The sequence below is a fragment of the Alexandromys fortis genome, unplaced genomic scaffold, assembly GCF_014885135.2.
Source record: "Alexandromys fortis isolate MF-2015 unplaced genomic scaffold, M_Fortis_MF-2015_v1.1 scaffold_143, whole genome shotgun sequence".
Lineage (NCBI taxonomy): Eukaryota > Metazoa > Chordata > Mammalia > Rodentia > Cricetidae > Alexandromys > Alexandromys fortis.
The window spans coordinates 3,524,784-3,541,443 of NW_026068044.1; the positions used below are offsets into that span (position 1 = coordinate 3,524,784).

A 16,660-nucleotide genomic window follows, 5' to 3' on the forward strand; every position below is an offset into this window, starting at 1 on the left:
GGACATGTCTTTGAAATTTGCTGCTTGAGATTTTTCAAATAAAGAACAACATTGCATTTTGATTCTGGAGCATATTTTCTTTTAAATAAAACAGTATTTTCTATCGCTAATCCTCAGGGAAACTGAGTCTAAGAAGAGATGCCCCTACAGTTCACCTCATGTGTGGTGGGAAAGTGGCTTGCTGACCAGCACAATCCAACAGGGGAGGGCAAGCTCTCCCTTCTCTCTACGTAGAACATGTTCTAAGTTACTATGATTGCAAACTCATAAAGATTCTCCAGCGTCAGCCCAAAAGAACTGAACTGTGATTACAAGGTTTGTGAGAGTGGACCCAGCTGAATGAACAGGCTTTGATGACAATGACATGGTAAATGACCTCTCAAGGAGGCCAGTGCTTTTACCTCTCCACCCTCTGGGCCTTCTTTCCCTGACTCATGCATTCTAAGTGATGTTTGATAATAACGATGCCTTTGAAAAGGAACCCCGCTTATCCCAGATCCATCCTCCATATCTGGCTGTATCCTCTAGATTTTCACCATCCTAAGATGACAAAGGGATTTCTGACTTCCTCTCCATCCTGATTAAATACACTGGATCAAGCCCAAAGCACTCCCATAAATGCTAGTTATTTTGCAGTTACATGGACAAGAGAAGACTACGGTTAGGCCAAGGTCAACTCGAAATTTAATCAGCATAACCCTTGGACTATAAATTACGAGGAAAACTCATTCTTAGACATAAAAATGTCAGGGTTCATCGGCAGACTTTAGATTTTTGACTATAGCAACATTTTATTTCTAAGTAATAAAAGTATGAACGTAAAGTTAACACAACAGTGTCTGTTGATAGGCGTGGATGAGGAGACACATCAGGCATGGAGGACAGAAGACTGTCTCTCAGCGTTAATAACATCCAGAGAATGTCCCTCTCTCTTGCCCATTTTGTCTGGATATGAGGGAAGCACTAATTCCGTCACCAGGAAGACATAGATCTCCTGATAGACAGCAGAAGAATCATCCATCAAGACAAAATGTTGCATGGAAAAAAATGTTCACAGTACAGGTTTCCCATTTTTGCTTATTTAACTGAAGGTGGCTCACTGTGTGAACTCAAGGATTCCTTTCCACATTCTGTGTGGAAAAGCGTCGTGCACTTTTTCACACTCAGGGAGAGCTGTGGCAGGCTAGAGCTTGGTGATGGTTTTAGTGTAGACACAGGGTAAACGTTCTATAACTGACTTCTTTTTATTTTGCTTTGGTCACTGTTAAGACCTACCAGCCTATTATGTGTTTAGGAAGAAGGTGAAGGGCATTGTATATGGTCAGTGGGTCAGGATGGATGGAAACAGTTTGCAACTTCTCCCCAATTCAGAAAAAAAAAAACCATAGTAAGGCAGAAATGTAATAACTACTACCATTTATTAAAGGTTTACTAGATAGTCTACTGAATCCTGACACCAACTTCAGGAGTAGGGACCAGTACGACTCCCATGTCAAAAACTGGTGGGGTGCTGGAACACAAAATCCCTTGCTAAGGTCACTCTGCTGTTGAGTGACAGGGCTGGGATTTGAACTGGAGCAGGTTGGTTCTGAAGCTCACTGACTGCCCTATGAGCCACAGCTGTTCTGAACCAGCCCAGGATGCTGCTCAAAAGCACTTAGGAAGGCTCATCATCAGGTAGTTGGTTTGTGCATTTATGGGGCAAGGGACCTGAGGTTCTTCTCTCCACGATGGGCCAGATCACCTCCTTCTCTGCACCAAATTTAAAATTCCCACCTCACTGCAAGGTCCCCACTTTCTCTCCCAGCTTAGTTTCAGCTTCTGCCTGGGGCTGAGATCTGGCGGCAAGGGATACAGTGGGCTGGACACTTGGGACACTTGGCCTCAGCCGTAAAGACAGCAGCAAACTTGGGCTTTGTGATGGGAGTGGTGGAGTTTCAGAGCACGGTTATATTCGAAATATGATAAGGACATTTGATGAGTCATCAGAATTATTTCCAGAAATTTGCCTGGGCTGATAGGTCTTATATTTCACTGGTGTTTTGTGTTGTTCTAGAGGAAGAATGGTCCTCATCTATGACCCGATGGCAACCACGTCCCTTCATGGATAGAAATGTCTAATGGTCCAAGGTTGCCAGAGATAATGTGCCAGGGAAGGAGGGAAGGAAAGCGGGCCAGCTGACCTCAGAGCATTGGCGCATACCCTGGCAACTGAGAGCAGACCTGGTAGCTTGGAAATCTACCCCAAGAGACACGTGGTGATCAGCAGAAGGGACTCTATGTTGGGTTGAGCATACGGGAATCAATAACACGAGTCCGTCCACCATTCTCCAGATAGAGATAAATGATGCAGAGGGAGCAGGCAATGGCAGTTCCTGGGGGTGGGGGTTGTGGGTAAGCATGAAGGGCAGCAGAGAGCCAAGGTGTCAAGGAGTCTAGGCAGCCAGGGGAGCAGTGAGAACCCAAGGGAAAGGGCTCACAGTGTCAGGAATGGGTGAGAACCAAGTGAGGCCTGACAGGAGCAGCCAGAGTCAGTGATGGAGGGGGAAGGACCTGAGGCATTCATTCACAAAGCCGGGAGTCAAGTCCATGTTCCTGACTTGACTGGAATCTGTGCATATGAGTGTCTGTCATCCCCTGAGCTTCCTAGTTCCAGTGGAAGATGTTGCTGTATTTCTCCCTTGGGGCTATAGCAGGCATCGGGAGACGGAGCTGGTAGAAGGCACAACTTTCTCCGTAGTAAACACCTAATTTGGTGGCTATGTGTCAGAATTCGGGTTTTATTATTTTGTTTAAAATATCTGTATTGGTTTGAAGAGCCAAATCTAAGCTAGCTTTTCTCTATCCAGTTCCTTCTCTGATCAAACTCTACCAGAGCTTCTGGGGGCCCTCTTGTCCACTTGGTTTTCAATCTTGGCATATAAAGGTTTGAATAAGCGTCACCCGGGTTCCCAATAGCTTTAGTCTCTTAACATGCCTGCCTGAGAAAATGCAAGGCTTCCAGAAGGATTTAGTTTCTTTCTGTCAATTCTCCAGGGCAGGCCTGAGGGGTAGCAATCCCACTGGGTCTCGTCAACAAATTCAGAGGGGTTCTGCAATGTTGTACTCCAGGGGGAGTTTCCCCATCATACCGCCTTTCTTTGTTTCACTGATCTCTCTTTAAAGGGCAAGTCATCGCCTTGCAGAGCAGAATGTCGATAGCCACTGGATAAAATCTATCTTCGCTGCTCTAACATCTGGCCTCGTTTACTCTTTGACTTTACATATGAGCCCCATGCAGCTGTCAGAACTTGAGACTCTGTGGAACTTAGTGATTCCCTAACTCAGGCTCTGTGCTCTCTCCCTTCTGAGAGCCAGTCTTCACGGCCAGCTTGAGTGGATTTATAATCAACAGGGAAGGTGGCATTAGGGCTGTCTCAGGGTGTTCCTGTAAAGATCTAAGGGTAGTGCCATGTCATGGGCTGGGTCCCAGGGTAAACGAGGAAAAGTGAACTGAGCACCAGCATGGCTCACTGTACTGCCTGAGTGCAGATGTCATGTGACCAGAACCTCCTCCACCTGCCTCCATGACTCCTCCACTGTGAGGGGTGGGACCCTCAAACTGTCAATCAAAATGGACTCTCGCTAAATAAAGACAGGCATTCTGTTCCAGAAGTCATTGTGTTTGGAAGTATTTTAGGCCACAGGCCTTGCCATATTAGATGCATGAATAAAGAAAACAGATGATAAAAATTTGCTCAAGGAAATCATTCTCCTCAGCACCTCAGAGTTGGGTAGGTAATTAAATCATAAATCAAATCTTCATATAAACAGTCTAACCATATTTATTTAATTAATTCTAAGTTCTTACAGGAAATTTCTAGCATTTTTAATTTTTTCTTTTCTTCCAAAAGCAGTTCTATATTATTAGGGTTTATAGCTCACCAGCAGGAGATGAACTTCATTTAATAGATTAAAAAAGTAAACCAGGAAGAATGGAATGTAAATGCCTCGGCTTGTGTCTTAGGTAGTGAGTGGCAGTGGAAAAGTAGTTTTTATTCATTTCAACTACGTGTGTGTGTGTTGTGTGTGTGTGTGTGTGTATGTGTCTGAGAGTATAAATATATATGTGTGTGTGTGCACATATATATGTATATATATGGCTATCAGAGTATACCTATATAGGATATGTGTCAGTGTGTATATGTATGTGGCTGTGTGTATGTGTGTATGAGTACCTGTATGTATATGTACCTTGGGGTTCTGGCAGGCTACATCCTTAGCTGTAGCCAGTAAGAGCACCTCCTGTGCACATTCACTACGTTCCCTTTAAAAGGGCCCTGCCCACCTCTCATCTCTTGTCTGTTCCCTCCCTCCTCCCTCCCTCCTCCCTCACTCCTAATTCCTCTTCTCTCTCTCCTCTTCTGCTGGTCCTGTCCTCAGAGGCTGGTTCCCTTCCCTCTTTTTCCATTCCATTTCCTTTAATAAAAGCCCCTCCATGTGAATTCTGTTGCATGGTGTCATTTGTGTGCTGCCTTTTCTAAATTACAACAGCTGTGAGTGTATGTGAGTATGTATATGTGTGTGTGCATGTATACGTGAATGTGTGCGCGCGTGTATATATGTGTATGTGTATGCACATGTGTATGTGTGTATGTGAGTGTAAATGTATATGTATAAAAATGAAAATATATATATGTGTAAGAAAAAGAACATATAAATATGTGTATGAGTATAAGTATATGTGCATGTATATGTGTGCACATATACATATGTGTACGTTATGTGCATGCATGCACAGATGTGCATTGTGTGTTGTACGTGTGCGCAATGTACATATGTGTATTGTATGTGTGCGCACATGTACATATGTGTATTTTACATGTGTGCACAAGTGCATATGTGTATTGTGTACATCTATGCGCATATACATGTGTGTGAGTATCTATGCATTGCACACATGTACATATGTGTGTGAGTGAGTATGCATACATGTGCACGCATGTACATATGTATATGCGTGCCAGTGTACTGGTTGATGACATGTTCTTAGGGTTGAGAATAGAGACTTAAGATGCCCTCCTTAGAGCAATGCCACAACTGTTTACAGCATATAGTCCAAATCTAGAACCCCAGTCCCCTTTCTGGATGGTCCTGGTATCTGTGTCATCTGCTCAATATGTTCAATCAAGGAACACTGTGCTGGGGTCAGGACACTAGCAGGTTCGTTTTCTCTGGTCTTACGTGAACAAGATGGCTCTGTCCACACAAAGGCTTATTTCGCCTGCTATGTACACTGGTACAAGAAGGAGATTCAAAGGCTGGTGTCCTCATGAGAGCCTCCTAGTAGGTTCTCTGCACTGACCAGGACATTCAGGGGCATGGTGTCAAAGGCTAGTGTGCTCATGAGAGCCTCCCAGTAGGTTCTCAGCTCTGACCAGGACTCCCAGGGGCATGATGTCAGCATGTCAGAGTAAAATGGACAACAAAGAGCTGAAGTTTCAGAGGGCAACCATCCTCTGTTTTGTTGGCTTATATAAAGACCAGGACTGATGGACAAAACGGTTGTTCACAGATATGAAAATTTGAGTTGCGGGCTTCCTGACCACTCACGACTAAGCCGTTAAGCTCCCAGGGAGAACATGTCTCCCTGACCTACCATTTAACTACAGTCTTCATCCTGCTTTCCGACCTACAGGATGCTCATGTCCCATTTATGAACGTGCGCAAGTGTATTATTTTGTTGCAACTGATACAACTAACCCTGATTTCGTGGCTGGGATGCCTGGGAAACCACACAAAATAAGACTACGTTGTGTGGAACCATCCTTGGCACCTTGAAGGGGCTCAATATCTGTCATAAAATGATTGAATGAAGCCTTGGGCTTGGGAATAAATCTATAGAAAAACACAATGAGACTTCTAGTGAGCCTGACGGCTATTACAAATGAAAAATATGAACCATTAGTGAGGTGTGCAGGTATCTGCGTAAGCCAGATCACCCTTAAATCAGCAACAGATATGGAAGAATAGTTTTTACTTTCTTCCTGGTTCTTTGGGTTATTCTGACTTTACTATTGCTTTAAACTGTCGCAACATAAATGATGAAGGCAGATTCCCTGCAGCTACAAGAGAAATGGTGGCCATATGCTGCGGTGACGTGTGTCCTTCCTACAACAATTCCTGGTCACACGCTCTGCCTCTGAGAGCTGCTTTGCTGAGTATCTTGTTCATCGCAGATTTTACAGAGGATGTTTTGCTATGGCGTGTCACTGACGTCATGGTTGCTAAACACCACGTTTCACTTAATGGCAAAAGAGTATAGGAAAGATGGAGAAAGGGGCAGCCCAACTCGGTTTCCCTTTGAGTCTGGAGCCAACTCACTGCTACTGACTTGATTACAAGACTGGTGGTGCCCAGTCGTATGTCACAGGGCAAGGAGGTTTGCTTTCCTCAGGGACTCCAGATAGCCCTCTGTTGGGCACCTAACTGGAACAACCCTAGTCAATCCCTAAACGTGAGGGCTGTAGAGGAATAAGAAAGAGGCTGTCTGTCCCTCAGTTACTTTCTTGTGGGAGGACACATCATAAGTTTGGGAAAAGAAAGTCTTAATAAGCAGAGCTTGAAGTGGTAAGAGAAATATTCTTAAAAGCGAGCTAAAAGAAATAAACGTCAAATAAGCCTAGAGTTCTTGGGTTCCAGAATAGAAAGCCAAAAATAAGCTCAGGCTTCTAATGCAGAAGGAAGTAGAATTAGTCTCTATTGCTTTACTTTAATAACCAATATTTTTTCTTGAATATCAGTTGCTTGATAGTTTTCAAAATACAACTTAGGCAGTTACGATTTCTCATGAGTTAAGTGTGGCACGTTTCTTAAACAAATGTTAAGGATGCTGAAGTGGGAATTAGATGAGGAGCGGCTCTGAGTTTCCTACTTGGCTTTAGCAAAGCCTAATCACAAACAATAGCCTATGGTAGCTGGGCCCTTCGATTTGATTAGCAATCTTGACCGTGATTTGCAAGGTTGGGGGGGGGGGCAAGCAGTCTCGAGTTCACTAAGCACTCCCCTGCACCTGGAATAATTTACTAGACTTTTCCAGATCAACATCTAGAGAAACCCACTTTAGAGCTGGTGGGTGTGAACACATTACTTCCTTATGATACAGCTAAGGAGCAGGGTGGGCTTTCCGACCCTACGCCATCCAAGGTTCCCTAACTTGCCTACCCTACTTAGTGCATTTCGCTTGCAGATGTGCCGCTGTTCTATAGAAGTGCTTGGCTCTGCAGCAAGGATGTAAAGAATGCAATCAGCCCAGCAACAGTGGTACAGACACAAAGGACTGTGTGACCGGCATCACCCGAAACAGCTTTGGGGGTGGGGCTCTGCTGTATAAAACTGGCAGATGAGATGGCGTACTGCTAAACACATGTGCAAACTCAATCCTCAAAAAAACAAACTTTTCTAGCTCTCAAATCTCAGGGCCTTTTTAGATTAATTTGGAAAAGTGGGAACATTCTTTTTCCCCCAGTATTTTCCTTGAACTATTAACTGATGTCACTGCTATTCCAAGTCCAGCAAATTTCATTTCTATTCAACATTAGGGTAGAGAGGAACATAGCAACAGACCAAACACACAATGGAAGCATGCGGGGGGTGGGGTGGGGGTGGAGTCAGACTTAATGCAGTGGGGTTGACTTAATGCATGGGTATTAATGCGCACACAGAAGAGGCCAAGCATGTCACTGAAGTTAATGCGAGCAGAGGTCTGCACCAAGGGTCTAGAACATTCTAAGCAGGCCTTAAGCAGAGGAGGAGATGTAGAGGGGAGACGGAGCTGAGAGAAATGAGCAGGAAATGGGCAAGATGACGCATCTATGCTTGAACGTCTGACCTGTTAGTTGGCCGTCGCCTGCAGCAGGGGCGATGCGAATGTAAGGTGTTGTAAGCTGAGTCACGATTATCGCGGCTAAGGCAAAGGAGGATTCCCAGGTCAGCATTGCATGAGGGAGAAAAAAGCCAGACTGAAGCTAGGCTAGCAAGAAGAGTTCCCATCAGTACAGAAAACCATCTCAACTTTGTTCCGAAAACAGCAGAAAAGGAAAGAAAGAAAGAAAAAAAAAATAAAACCACACACACACACACACACACGCACGCACGCACACATACAACAAATTTTTCGTCTTCTGAATTCTCTTCTCTTAAGCCGTGCAGCCGGCTTAAGTGATGCTGTTGGAAGCTTTGCCTGAGACCCTGGGTAGATCAAGGAAGAGAAAGCCAAGTAAAGCCCCACCTCCTGACCCAAAATGTGCCTTCTGCTCTGAACTAAAGGTTGACAGTGAACCCAGTCCAAACTGACGGTGGTGAGAGAGGTCCCTGCTAACTCTTAAATCTTATCTGACCCCTTAAAACTATGTGGTGATGTCACAGTGCTCCTCACTCCCCATAACCACCTTTGCGTGGGAAACCATATTCTTTCACTAAACACATGTTTACGTGATTTCGCTGATAACTACGTTTCATGTAGCTTTCTATGAGGAACCTTTTTTTTATGACCCAGTCACAAAAAGAATAAAAAAACCCGTCTCAAAGATAAACTAGAAGCTCCAGCTCCTTGCCTTTGCCGCCACTGTCAGAGCTAACATGTGCCCAAAGGAATATGTAAGGGTTTGGAAGTGGACCACGGTGGCCTCCTGGTGTGCCTACACAGCTCGGCAGTTGTTTTTAAACAGTTAACATTTATGACACAGAGATATTGGGAAGAAATAGGAAATTAAAACGTCAGTCGTGACACGATACAGCTGGAAAATGATGCGAAGAAAAAAATATTGGAAAATTAAGACTAGGCTTGCGTGAAAGATTACTCATTTACACGGAGCAGCCTGGGTACTATTAAAAATGTGACAGCGAATAAGGGAAATAGATCATGCGCCATCTGCAGACAATTAAAGCCCAAACTGCTGCCGTAGAGTATTTGCAGCCATCCCCTGTACCACTCAAGTGGCGTTGCTCCTTACAGCTAGCCCACTATCGCGACCGAGCTGGGAAGGGCCCGGCAGCGGATCTCACACTGCCAGGGAGTACGTTCTAGCCGCACCCGCAGGGATGAACAACACAGGACCAAGACCATTTTCCAGGCCCAACCCATTCAGCAACTTTGAATGTAGCTGGAGGAAGTTTCACATTCTAAAATGCTGTTTCTGGGAGGCTTACGGCAACTCTGGGACCAGTGCTGGGTTCTAGGTTTACTTAGAGGAACATGGGATCTGCTGTATGTTAGTTAAAAGATAATTTTTAGAGAAAAACAGAATGCTTATCAAATATCACAAAGTGACTCCTATGAACCTAACAGACTCGGAGGTAGCTAGGAACTGCAGACCTTCATAATCCCAAGAAGGATTCAAACTATAACCTGACACAGAGCCCATTATGGAAAATGTACATTATGAGCATCGGGGGGCATCGCTCTGGTCTGTTTTCTGATCTGTTGGCTGTGCTTGTGTTTCCTGGGTTAGTTCAATAAATGCCCTCGACAGCTGTCAGTAGGCCCTCCTCTGGCTTTTACCAGTTTTGTCAGAAAACAGCCAAATTCAATTATTGTCCACTAAGGCTAAGACTACTCATGACAGAGAAGCCACATTCTACAAAGCCTGAAAAAAATATTTATTCTTGATGACTTAGCTTCTTAATAATGAATCTTTTAATTTATCATCAGTGCTGGAGATTAACTCAGAATCTAGCATGTGCAAAGAACAGTCTTCTGCTGTTGAGTAATAGTTCCAGCCTACAATCTGTCTTATCTGGCCTTGGCTACTCAAAGTATTCTGACCCCACTTTAACAGGCCAGTGAGTTTAATTTCTAAAACAGACAAATTCGGCAAAATTAAGCCAGAAATTTCAATCCAATCCTCTAAGGAGAAATACTAGTGATTATTGCGGGCTCTTGCTTGAGGTGCAGCTGTACACATGAACAAAGAAACAACATGGGCGTGGGTCTCTGCAATGCCACTGGGGTTTCACGCAAAGTGACCCTGAGTTTGCTAAATTGCTCTTCCCACACTGCATGTCCTGTGACTCAGGAAGAATGAGGTTGGGGTGTGAGGAATCTGGGACCCACGGGACTATTTATCTTCTTATCTTTTTAGAACCTTCCAGGGGTGAAGACAGTCCTGGGTTTATATTATGAAGACAATTTTAGATCAAAAGAAGAAAAATACTTCTCCACAAAATGCTGAATGCCGCAAGCGCTAAATCCATAGCCTGAGCCCGAACAATGGTGGATTAGCACAAGCAAGTGCCCTGCTCCATCCTTTGTTTGCTCCTGAATTGAATGTGAGTAATTAAAAAGAATCTTAATTAGCTTTACATCTCAACAGACATTCTTCTGGGCTCTTTTCTCGAGCACACTTCCAATTCTATAGCATGCCGGCCTAGGAAGGACGGCATTTCTTTGAACAAAAGAATGAAAAGAAAAACAGCGTTGGAGAAACTTCTCCAATAGTCTAGTGATTTTTAAAAAAAAAAAAATAAAACACTCATATTTGTGAATACAGTTGGAAATTGTTATCAGAACAATAGAAATCCTTCAGTTTCCTCAAGGTCTCCCGGCAAAGCAAGCTGTCACTGAATGCAAATCCAGGTCAAACAAAATGCCAAACTTACAAACAGCCAGCGAGGCACTCCCCCAGAGAACAGTCACCTTAAAAATCGAATCTCAGAATAATAATTTGTTCTCCCCATGTCTGAAGGTGACAGCCTGACTTCCTAGTTGTGCGGGAAAGATTTTAGCGTATGTGTGTGCACGCGCACTTGGCTTTGATTCCTAGCTGCCCTGTTGGCTAGGGAAGGCGCCACAAGGAGAGGAGAAAGTTAACATGTATGATCTCCCCCACGCATCAAAGCCCAGCTCCTAACAAATTTCCAAACTCTTACCAACTCAAAATCCTCACAAATTGAAATACATATGTCTTTGTGTCTAGATGTCAAAGCTCACAGGTTACTCTATAAGTAACACACAGAAGGCATGACAGAATTCGTACAATGAATAGAAGACAGCACAGCTCCGATGATGGTATCATCAAGGAGAGACATAATTACATTCCGATAGGGAACGTCTTATCTTATGGAAGATTAATATAGACAGCTTAAGCTGGACGTTGCATCAATTAGAATGAACGTGCCTCATTTAACTCACAAGAACAATTTATCTCTAAGACAGTCTTTGAGTTTTAAGTGTACTTTGTCAGACCTGCTCATCCATAGAGCCTTCTAAAGTCACAAGGAAAGGTTGCTATCCTAAGAGTTATGATTTCTCTAAAGGATCGTAAAGTATATAAAGAAAGCACATACACTGTAATTGTTCAGATGTGGACCAAATGAGATTCGAAACAACTGAACGAATAAAAATTTGAATGTGATTTGTAAAAACATAGTAAACATTGGGAGCTGTAAAAATAGCTACAAGCTCTCCAGTCACCCCATGGTACAGACTGGTACTGGCAGAGTTAGATGCAAATGTGCAGAGCCTAGTACGTGGCACCTTCTTCTAATTCAATAGAGGAGCGTGTGTAGTGCATTCGCCTGCAATCCACAATCACACTGAAGTCATACCAACACAACTCTTCTCTGGACCCACAAATTAAAGGAAGAGGCAAAAAATATGGGCAACCCATTCAAAGAGGGGTGTCGGTGGCAACCCACCTTAGCTCTTGTTTTTCCCCTGTCCTGATTTTTATAGGTCTTTATATTCGTGATGATGAATGTCAAAATACACCTTTAGAACGTGATTAAAATAATCACAACATTAAATATATAAGTAGTATGAAGTCTCGTCTTAAGCGACACCCTCTTACTCGAAATTACAAACTAGCTCTTTGGGGAAACAAATCCACCTCCGGGCCTCCTCTGTGGTTTCCTGGGGGCGTGACGTCACTCACGCACAAGGTCACTGAGGAAGGCAGTGTGTACCTGAGGCTCAGCCACGCCACCACACCGTCAGCCACATGTGGCTAAGCACGCTTGCATGGTGAGAACTCTTAAAATTTCAAACATCTTCATTCCATGACACTGGAGTTATCAGATCCACTCATTCTTTGGTTCTGACCTAACAGTTTAGACGGAACCCTGGGCTACAAAGGGATGTTTTAGTGTAAAGAAGGGAAACCTTTCTCGTCGTGAAAGAGCTGGCTTGTCAGTTTGTGTCCTGAAAGGGAGGTGCTGAAGCCATGCATGCAGGTCCTGACGTGGCATAAAACCATGCCATGTGCCTTGAGGGAGCCTGTTTCCTGAGCTGGGTACTGGACTGTGTTTTTAGGAGACAGAAGTGACGATGTCAGACAGGGAATATTGAACTGGGTTTCCCCTCCCCACCAAAGACGTTATTCGGATAGGGTTTGGTGCTGTGTAAATGTTTGCAAACGACTCAGAAAATATGAGGGGGGTATTTAGCCAATCAGGCCATCTGACTGCCTAATCGCCCTTTGGTGAATTGAAAAAAAACGAATTAGGATACTGATGAGATTTAGCCGATGGAAGAGAATGATCCAAATCACCATCCAATTCAATCCACCGTGAAAACAGCATACTTGCCAGGGTTTCCGCATTCACTAGGATTCTGTTTATGCAATTGTTTAATGATGTAAATGAACAGGGTGACAGAAATTTTAAAGCGCTCCCACTAGATTGGGCAGTGACTCATTTCTGATAAGGAGAAGGTCGGATGGTTCCATTTATCAAAGGACCGTCCGTCCGTCCGTCGCTTCTCTGCGGGGTGCAACACTAGCAGCGGCAAGGAAAGAGATCTGGGGGCTCTAGAAGCCTGGGGTCAACCCTTGATACAGATCGTGAGATGCGCGATCCTGGTTAGTCGGCTCACCGCCGAGCCCGCGTATATTCTGCACCTTAAATACGAGAGAAGTGGTTGTCCCGTCCCCTGCTTGAGATCACGGAGAGGAAAAGAATGAGAAGGCATATTCAAGGGGCTTGTGTAATGTGCGGCTGTGACAGGACAGGACACACAGGGCATGACAGACTGCCACCTGAGATGGATGGACTTTTCCAGAACATAAGGCTAAGTGGCATGTCATAATACAGTTCTCCAGAGGACTCCTCTAGAGCAGGGGCTGCTGTGCACCTTAGACCTGAGGGTATGGTGGGCGCCTGGTCCAAGGGCTTTGTGATACTGCGGTAACTATTAGCTGATAGCATAGGGCAGTTGATAGGATAGACTGAAACCCATAATTTAATTTACTACACATCTATTAGAGTGTCAGTCAGGTAAGAGATAAAAATGTCTCTGAAACTCTCTATAAACAGATGGGACTAGACACCAAAAACCCCTGTGAATAAACAAACTACCAAGGAGCTGAGCATGTCACCTAGAGCTTCTCACGTGACGTGCAACCAGGAAGCCTTTGCTAACTCTACATCGGAGGGGATATGAGTGTTCATAAAATAAGAAGGCATGAGGAGTATTTTGGTACTTTCAGTCAAAGAACTCATCCACTGCGACCTGATTAAATCTCAAGCCACAGACCCGATGGTATCTCCTCTTCTCTTCGTGTCTAATGAAAGCATCAGAGCCTCTTTATCGCCCTCCTGGTTCCTCTGGTGGTCTGGAGAGTGTGCTTCATGGCAAGTGTTAATGCATAAGGCTTCAAGTGAGTAGAGCGTTCGTATGCCTCCGAGTGCTTTCCCAGACGCTCCTGTACAGGACGGCTGAACCCTGAGGCTGCTGAGCCACTGCGACCCGAGTGCCAGCTCACATGTCTGTGCCTTCTTCGGGAGGCTAACTACGAGGAATGTGCGGTGGTGAGGATCCCTAGCCACGATCACTGCTCACACTTGAACCAGGCCCAAGAACCAGAAGAGCCACTGTAATGTCCCCTGGATCCTGAGATCATCAGCGAAAACAGCCCAGGCTGTGCAACAACATTCCAGACACGTCGGGGCTGGCGAGATGACTCAGTGGATAAAAGCACTGACTGCTCTTCCAGAGGTCCTGAGTTCAATTCCCAGCAACCACATGGTGGCTCACAGACATCTGTAATGAGATCTGGTGCCCCTTTCTGGTGTGCAGGTGTACATGGAAGGAATGTTGTATACATAATAAATAAATAAATCTTTAAAAAAAAAACATTCCAGACACGTCACCAAAAGTGGAAGGCACGGCAGGAGCCGCAGCCTGTGCCTGAAGCCCCAGCTACTTGGGAGGGTCACCTGAGCCCGGGTGTCTGGATCTAGTCTGGACATTGGGGTGATGACTCATCTAAAAAAAATGGGTGTGTATGTATGTGGTATTTTACTCTTTTACATGTGAAGATTCACTGCATATGTCTACCAGTTATTATACACTTACCTTTAAAACATGAATACTGGGATCATAGAAAATAATTAATATTCTTATAATAACTTTTATAAAGATAGCCACTGAAAACTGCTCGGGCTCTAGCAGTGTGACTGATTTTGAAACGGATCTCCATGAAGCAGTATCAGCTACCCTAGGATCCTAGTGCCTACCTACGTGCATGTATGTACACACTCAATATACATACATAAACTGATTTCAGTAAAGTTCCTAATAGATTTTCCGATGTTTTCAAACACAGCATAAAATCAGTTTCAGGAACACACAAACACGTAGACCATCGCAGAGTTTTAACCTACCTTTTGTGGCCACTCGGACACAGTCAATTTTTGTTTCCTGTAACAAATGAAGAGAGAGAAATTGCTATCCAAATTGTATTTAGATTGAGGGGAACATAGTTCTAAGGAGTTAACTCTAACAAGGAGAGAGCCCACTGTTTCCAGTGTGGCTTTTTCTCAGAGAGACACGCCCATGAGGCACGCCCAGATATACCTTCTGCTACCAGGATGGAGGCAGCAGACATTTCTGGGCCACAAAGAGAGAAGCGATGCTTTCGATCTCTGTCCTGGTGGCCTGTGATTCCTCCAACCCCGTCCCTGACCCCATGCAACAGTCACTGGGGAAGAATCTGCACCCTAGATGCTCCTGCCTCACACTACACAGGTCAGTGGCTATGACACGTGGACCTAAGCCGTGAAGCAGAGTGGGTGAGGCAGAAGCTAACAGCGCTTCCTTTCACGTCAGCTATGCGGTCTCCTCTGCACCCTAGGTTGGTCTGAACAGGTAAAACAGGCCGTTGCTGGATTGACTCAATAATAGCTTTTTGCTTTTTCTTTACTACCATCCCATCTTTCTAGGGCTCTTTTCTCTCAGAGGAAAAGAAGACGTCTGATTTAGTCAGCCGCAGGATGCATGCCGTCTTGGGGGCTGAGGCAATGGGCCAGAATATGCTTCAAAGACAGATGCTCCGGACCTCACAAAATTCGAAATGAGCTGAATGTATGTGTTGTAGCTACACCATCGCTGGGCAAACTAGTCAGCTGAGCAGAATGACAAGCCAACTTTCGGTGAGGAGAGAACTGGAAAACAGTGATTATCTAGTTGACAACACGCTTTTAAACCACCAACAAAAACCACACATACGCAGTTCTTTCCATAAGTTTCTCTTGATAAAAAAAAAAAAAAAAAAACATAAAAATGTTTCCAACTGAAGCACACAAAACCATGGCTAAATTTTGTTTTCGCTCATTTAACCACCGCTTACATGAACACCGTCAAGAAAGAGCCTAATCCAGAGACATCACCCACACTTACCCCATTGGCTCTACTAGCAGCTTGGTAATAAATTCTGTAGCTTTTATGGGGGAGGAGGGGGGTGTTCCAGTAGCCGTTGTACGTCCTGTTATCACCAATGGTAAAGGGCTGTGCGGCTTGGAGACTGTCTGCCGGAAACTCGGCAGCGAAGTAGTACTGCGAGTTCAGGAGGGAGGCGTTCTGGAAGTGGATCGGCACTGGGTAGCACTTCAAAATCTCCGTTGTCTTCTTGGCCCTCCGAGGACGCTCCTCCTCCACAACTATTTGATAGACGCTAGAAAAAAAGCAAAAGAGAAGGAGCCGTGATAGTTCATGGTCACTGAACTGTTCTACTCTGTCTTCAATGGCCAGGAATTTGGACACACTGGGGACAAAGAGCACAGTGGACCTGGTGGTTTGGACACAGTGGCTCTTGCTCAGTGCTCTTCCTGAGCCATTCCTCATGCAAAATACCACAATGAATGAGCTGACGTGTGTGGGTGTGTGTGTATGCTTCTGGAGGCCAGAGAGCAACCTTGCTCGTCATCCCTCATGAGTTGTTGAGACAGGGCCTCTCACTGGGACCTGCGGCTGAATGGTTGTTCCTCTCTCCCCAGCATGGCTATTACAAGTGCATATTACCACTGAGTGTTTTACAAGGTAGCTCGGCACTGGATGTAGGTCTTCCTGCATATGAAGCAAGGACTTTACAGACTTCACACAACCCTCTCCCCACCGCCAAAATCACACACTTATTGAGAGTAACAAAACTAAAAACTTTAAAAATGCACTGGGCAGTCTCCACTGTCATTTTCTCACGCGGAACTGAAGATCCGTTTGCACTGAACTAATTCAGCTTACCCGATAAACGAAACGACATTAACCACAGGTTTGCAAAGGCAAAAGCAACACAGTATTCCCCTTAATTAGACTGTATGAAACACACGCGAAGTTTTAACAAGTCACAAAACACAAGGTGATGTGATCAAGACTGGTGACTATCTTCCTTTCTATCTGTTCTCACAC

The 16,660-nt window shown here is 44.6% G+C and overlaps 1 protein-coding gene across 2 annotated transcripts in view; it reads right to left on the reverse strand.

Annotated features, from left to right (window-relative positions):
- Positions 1–16,660, reverse strand: part of Ptprm (protein tyrosine phosphatase receptor type M) — a 669,075-nt gene that overhangs the window by 223,137 nt on the left and 429,278 nt on the right. For both annotated transcript variants that reach the window (XM_050166205.1, XM_050166204.1), the window contains exons 12-13: positions 15,656–15,929; positions 14,641–14,677 (exon numbers count right to left, since the gene is read on the reverse strand). In XM_050166205.1, the coding sequence (XP_050022162.1) occupies positions 14,641–14,677; positions 15,656–15,929 (311 nt within the window). The remainder of the gene's footprint in view (positions 1–14,640; positions 14,678–15,655; positions 15,930–16,660) is intronic.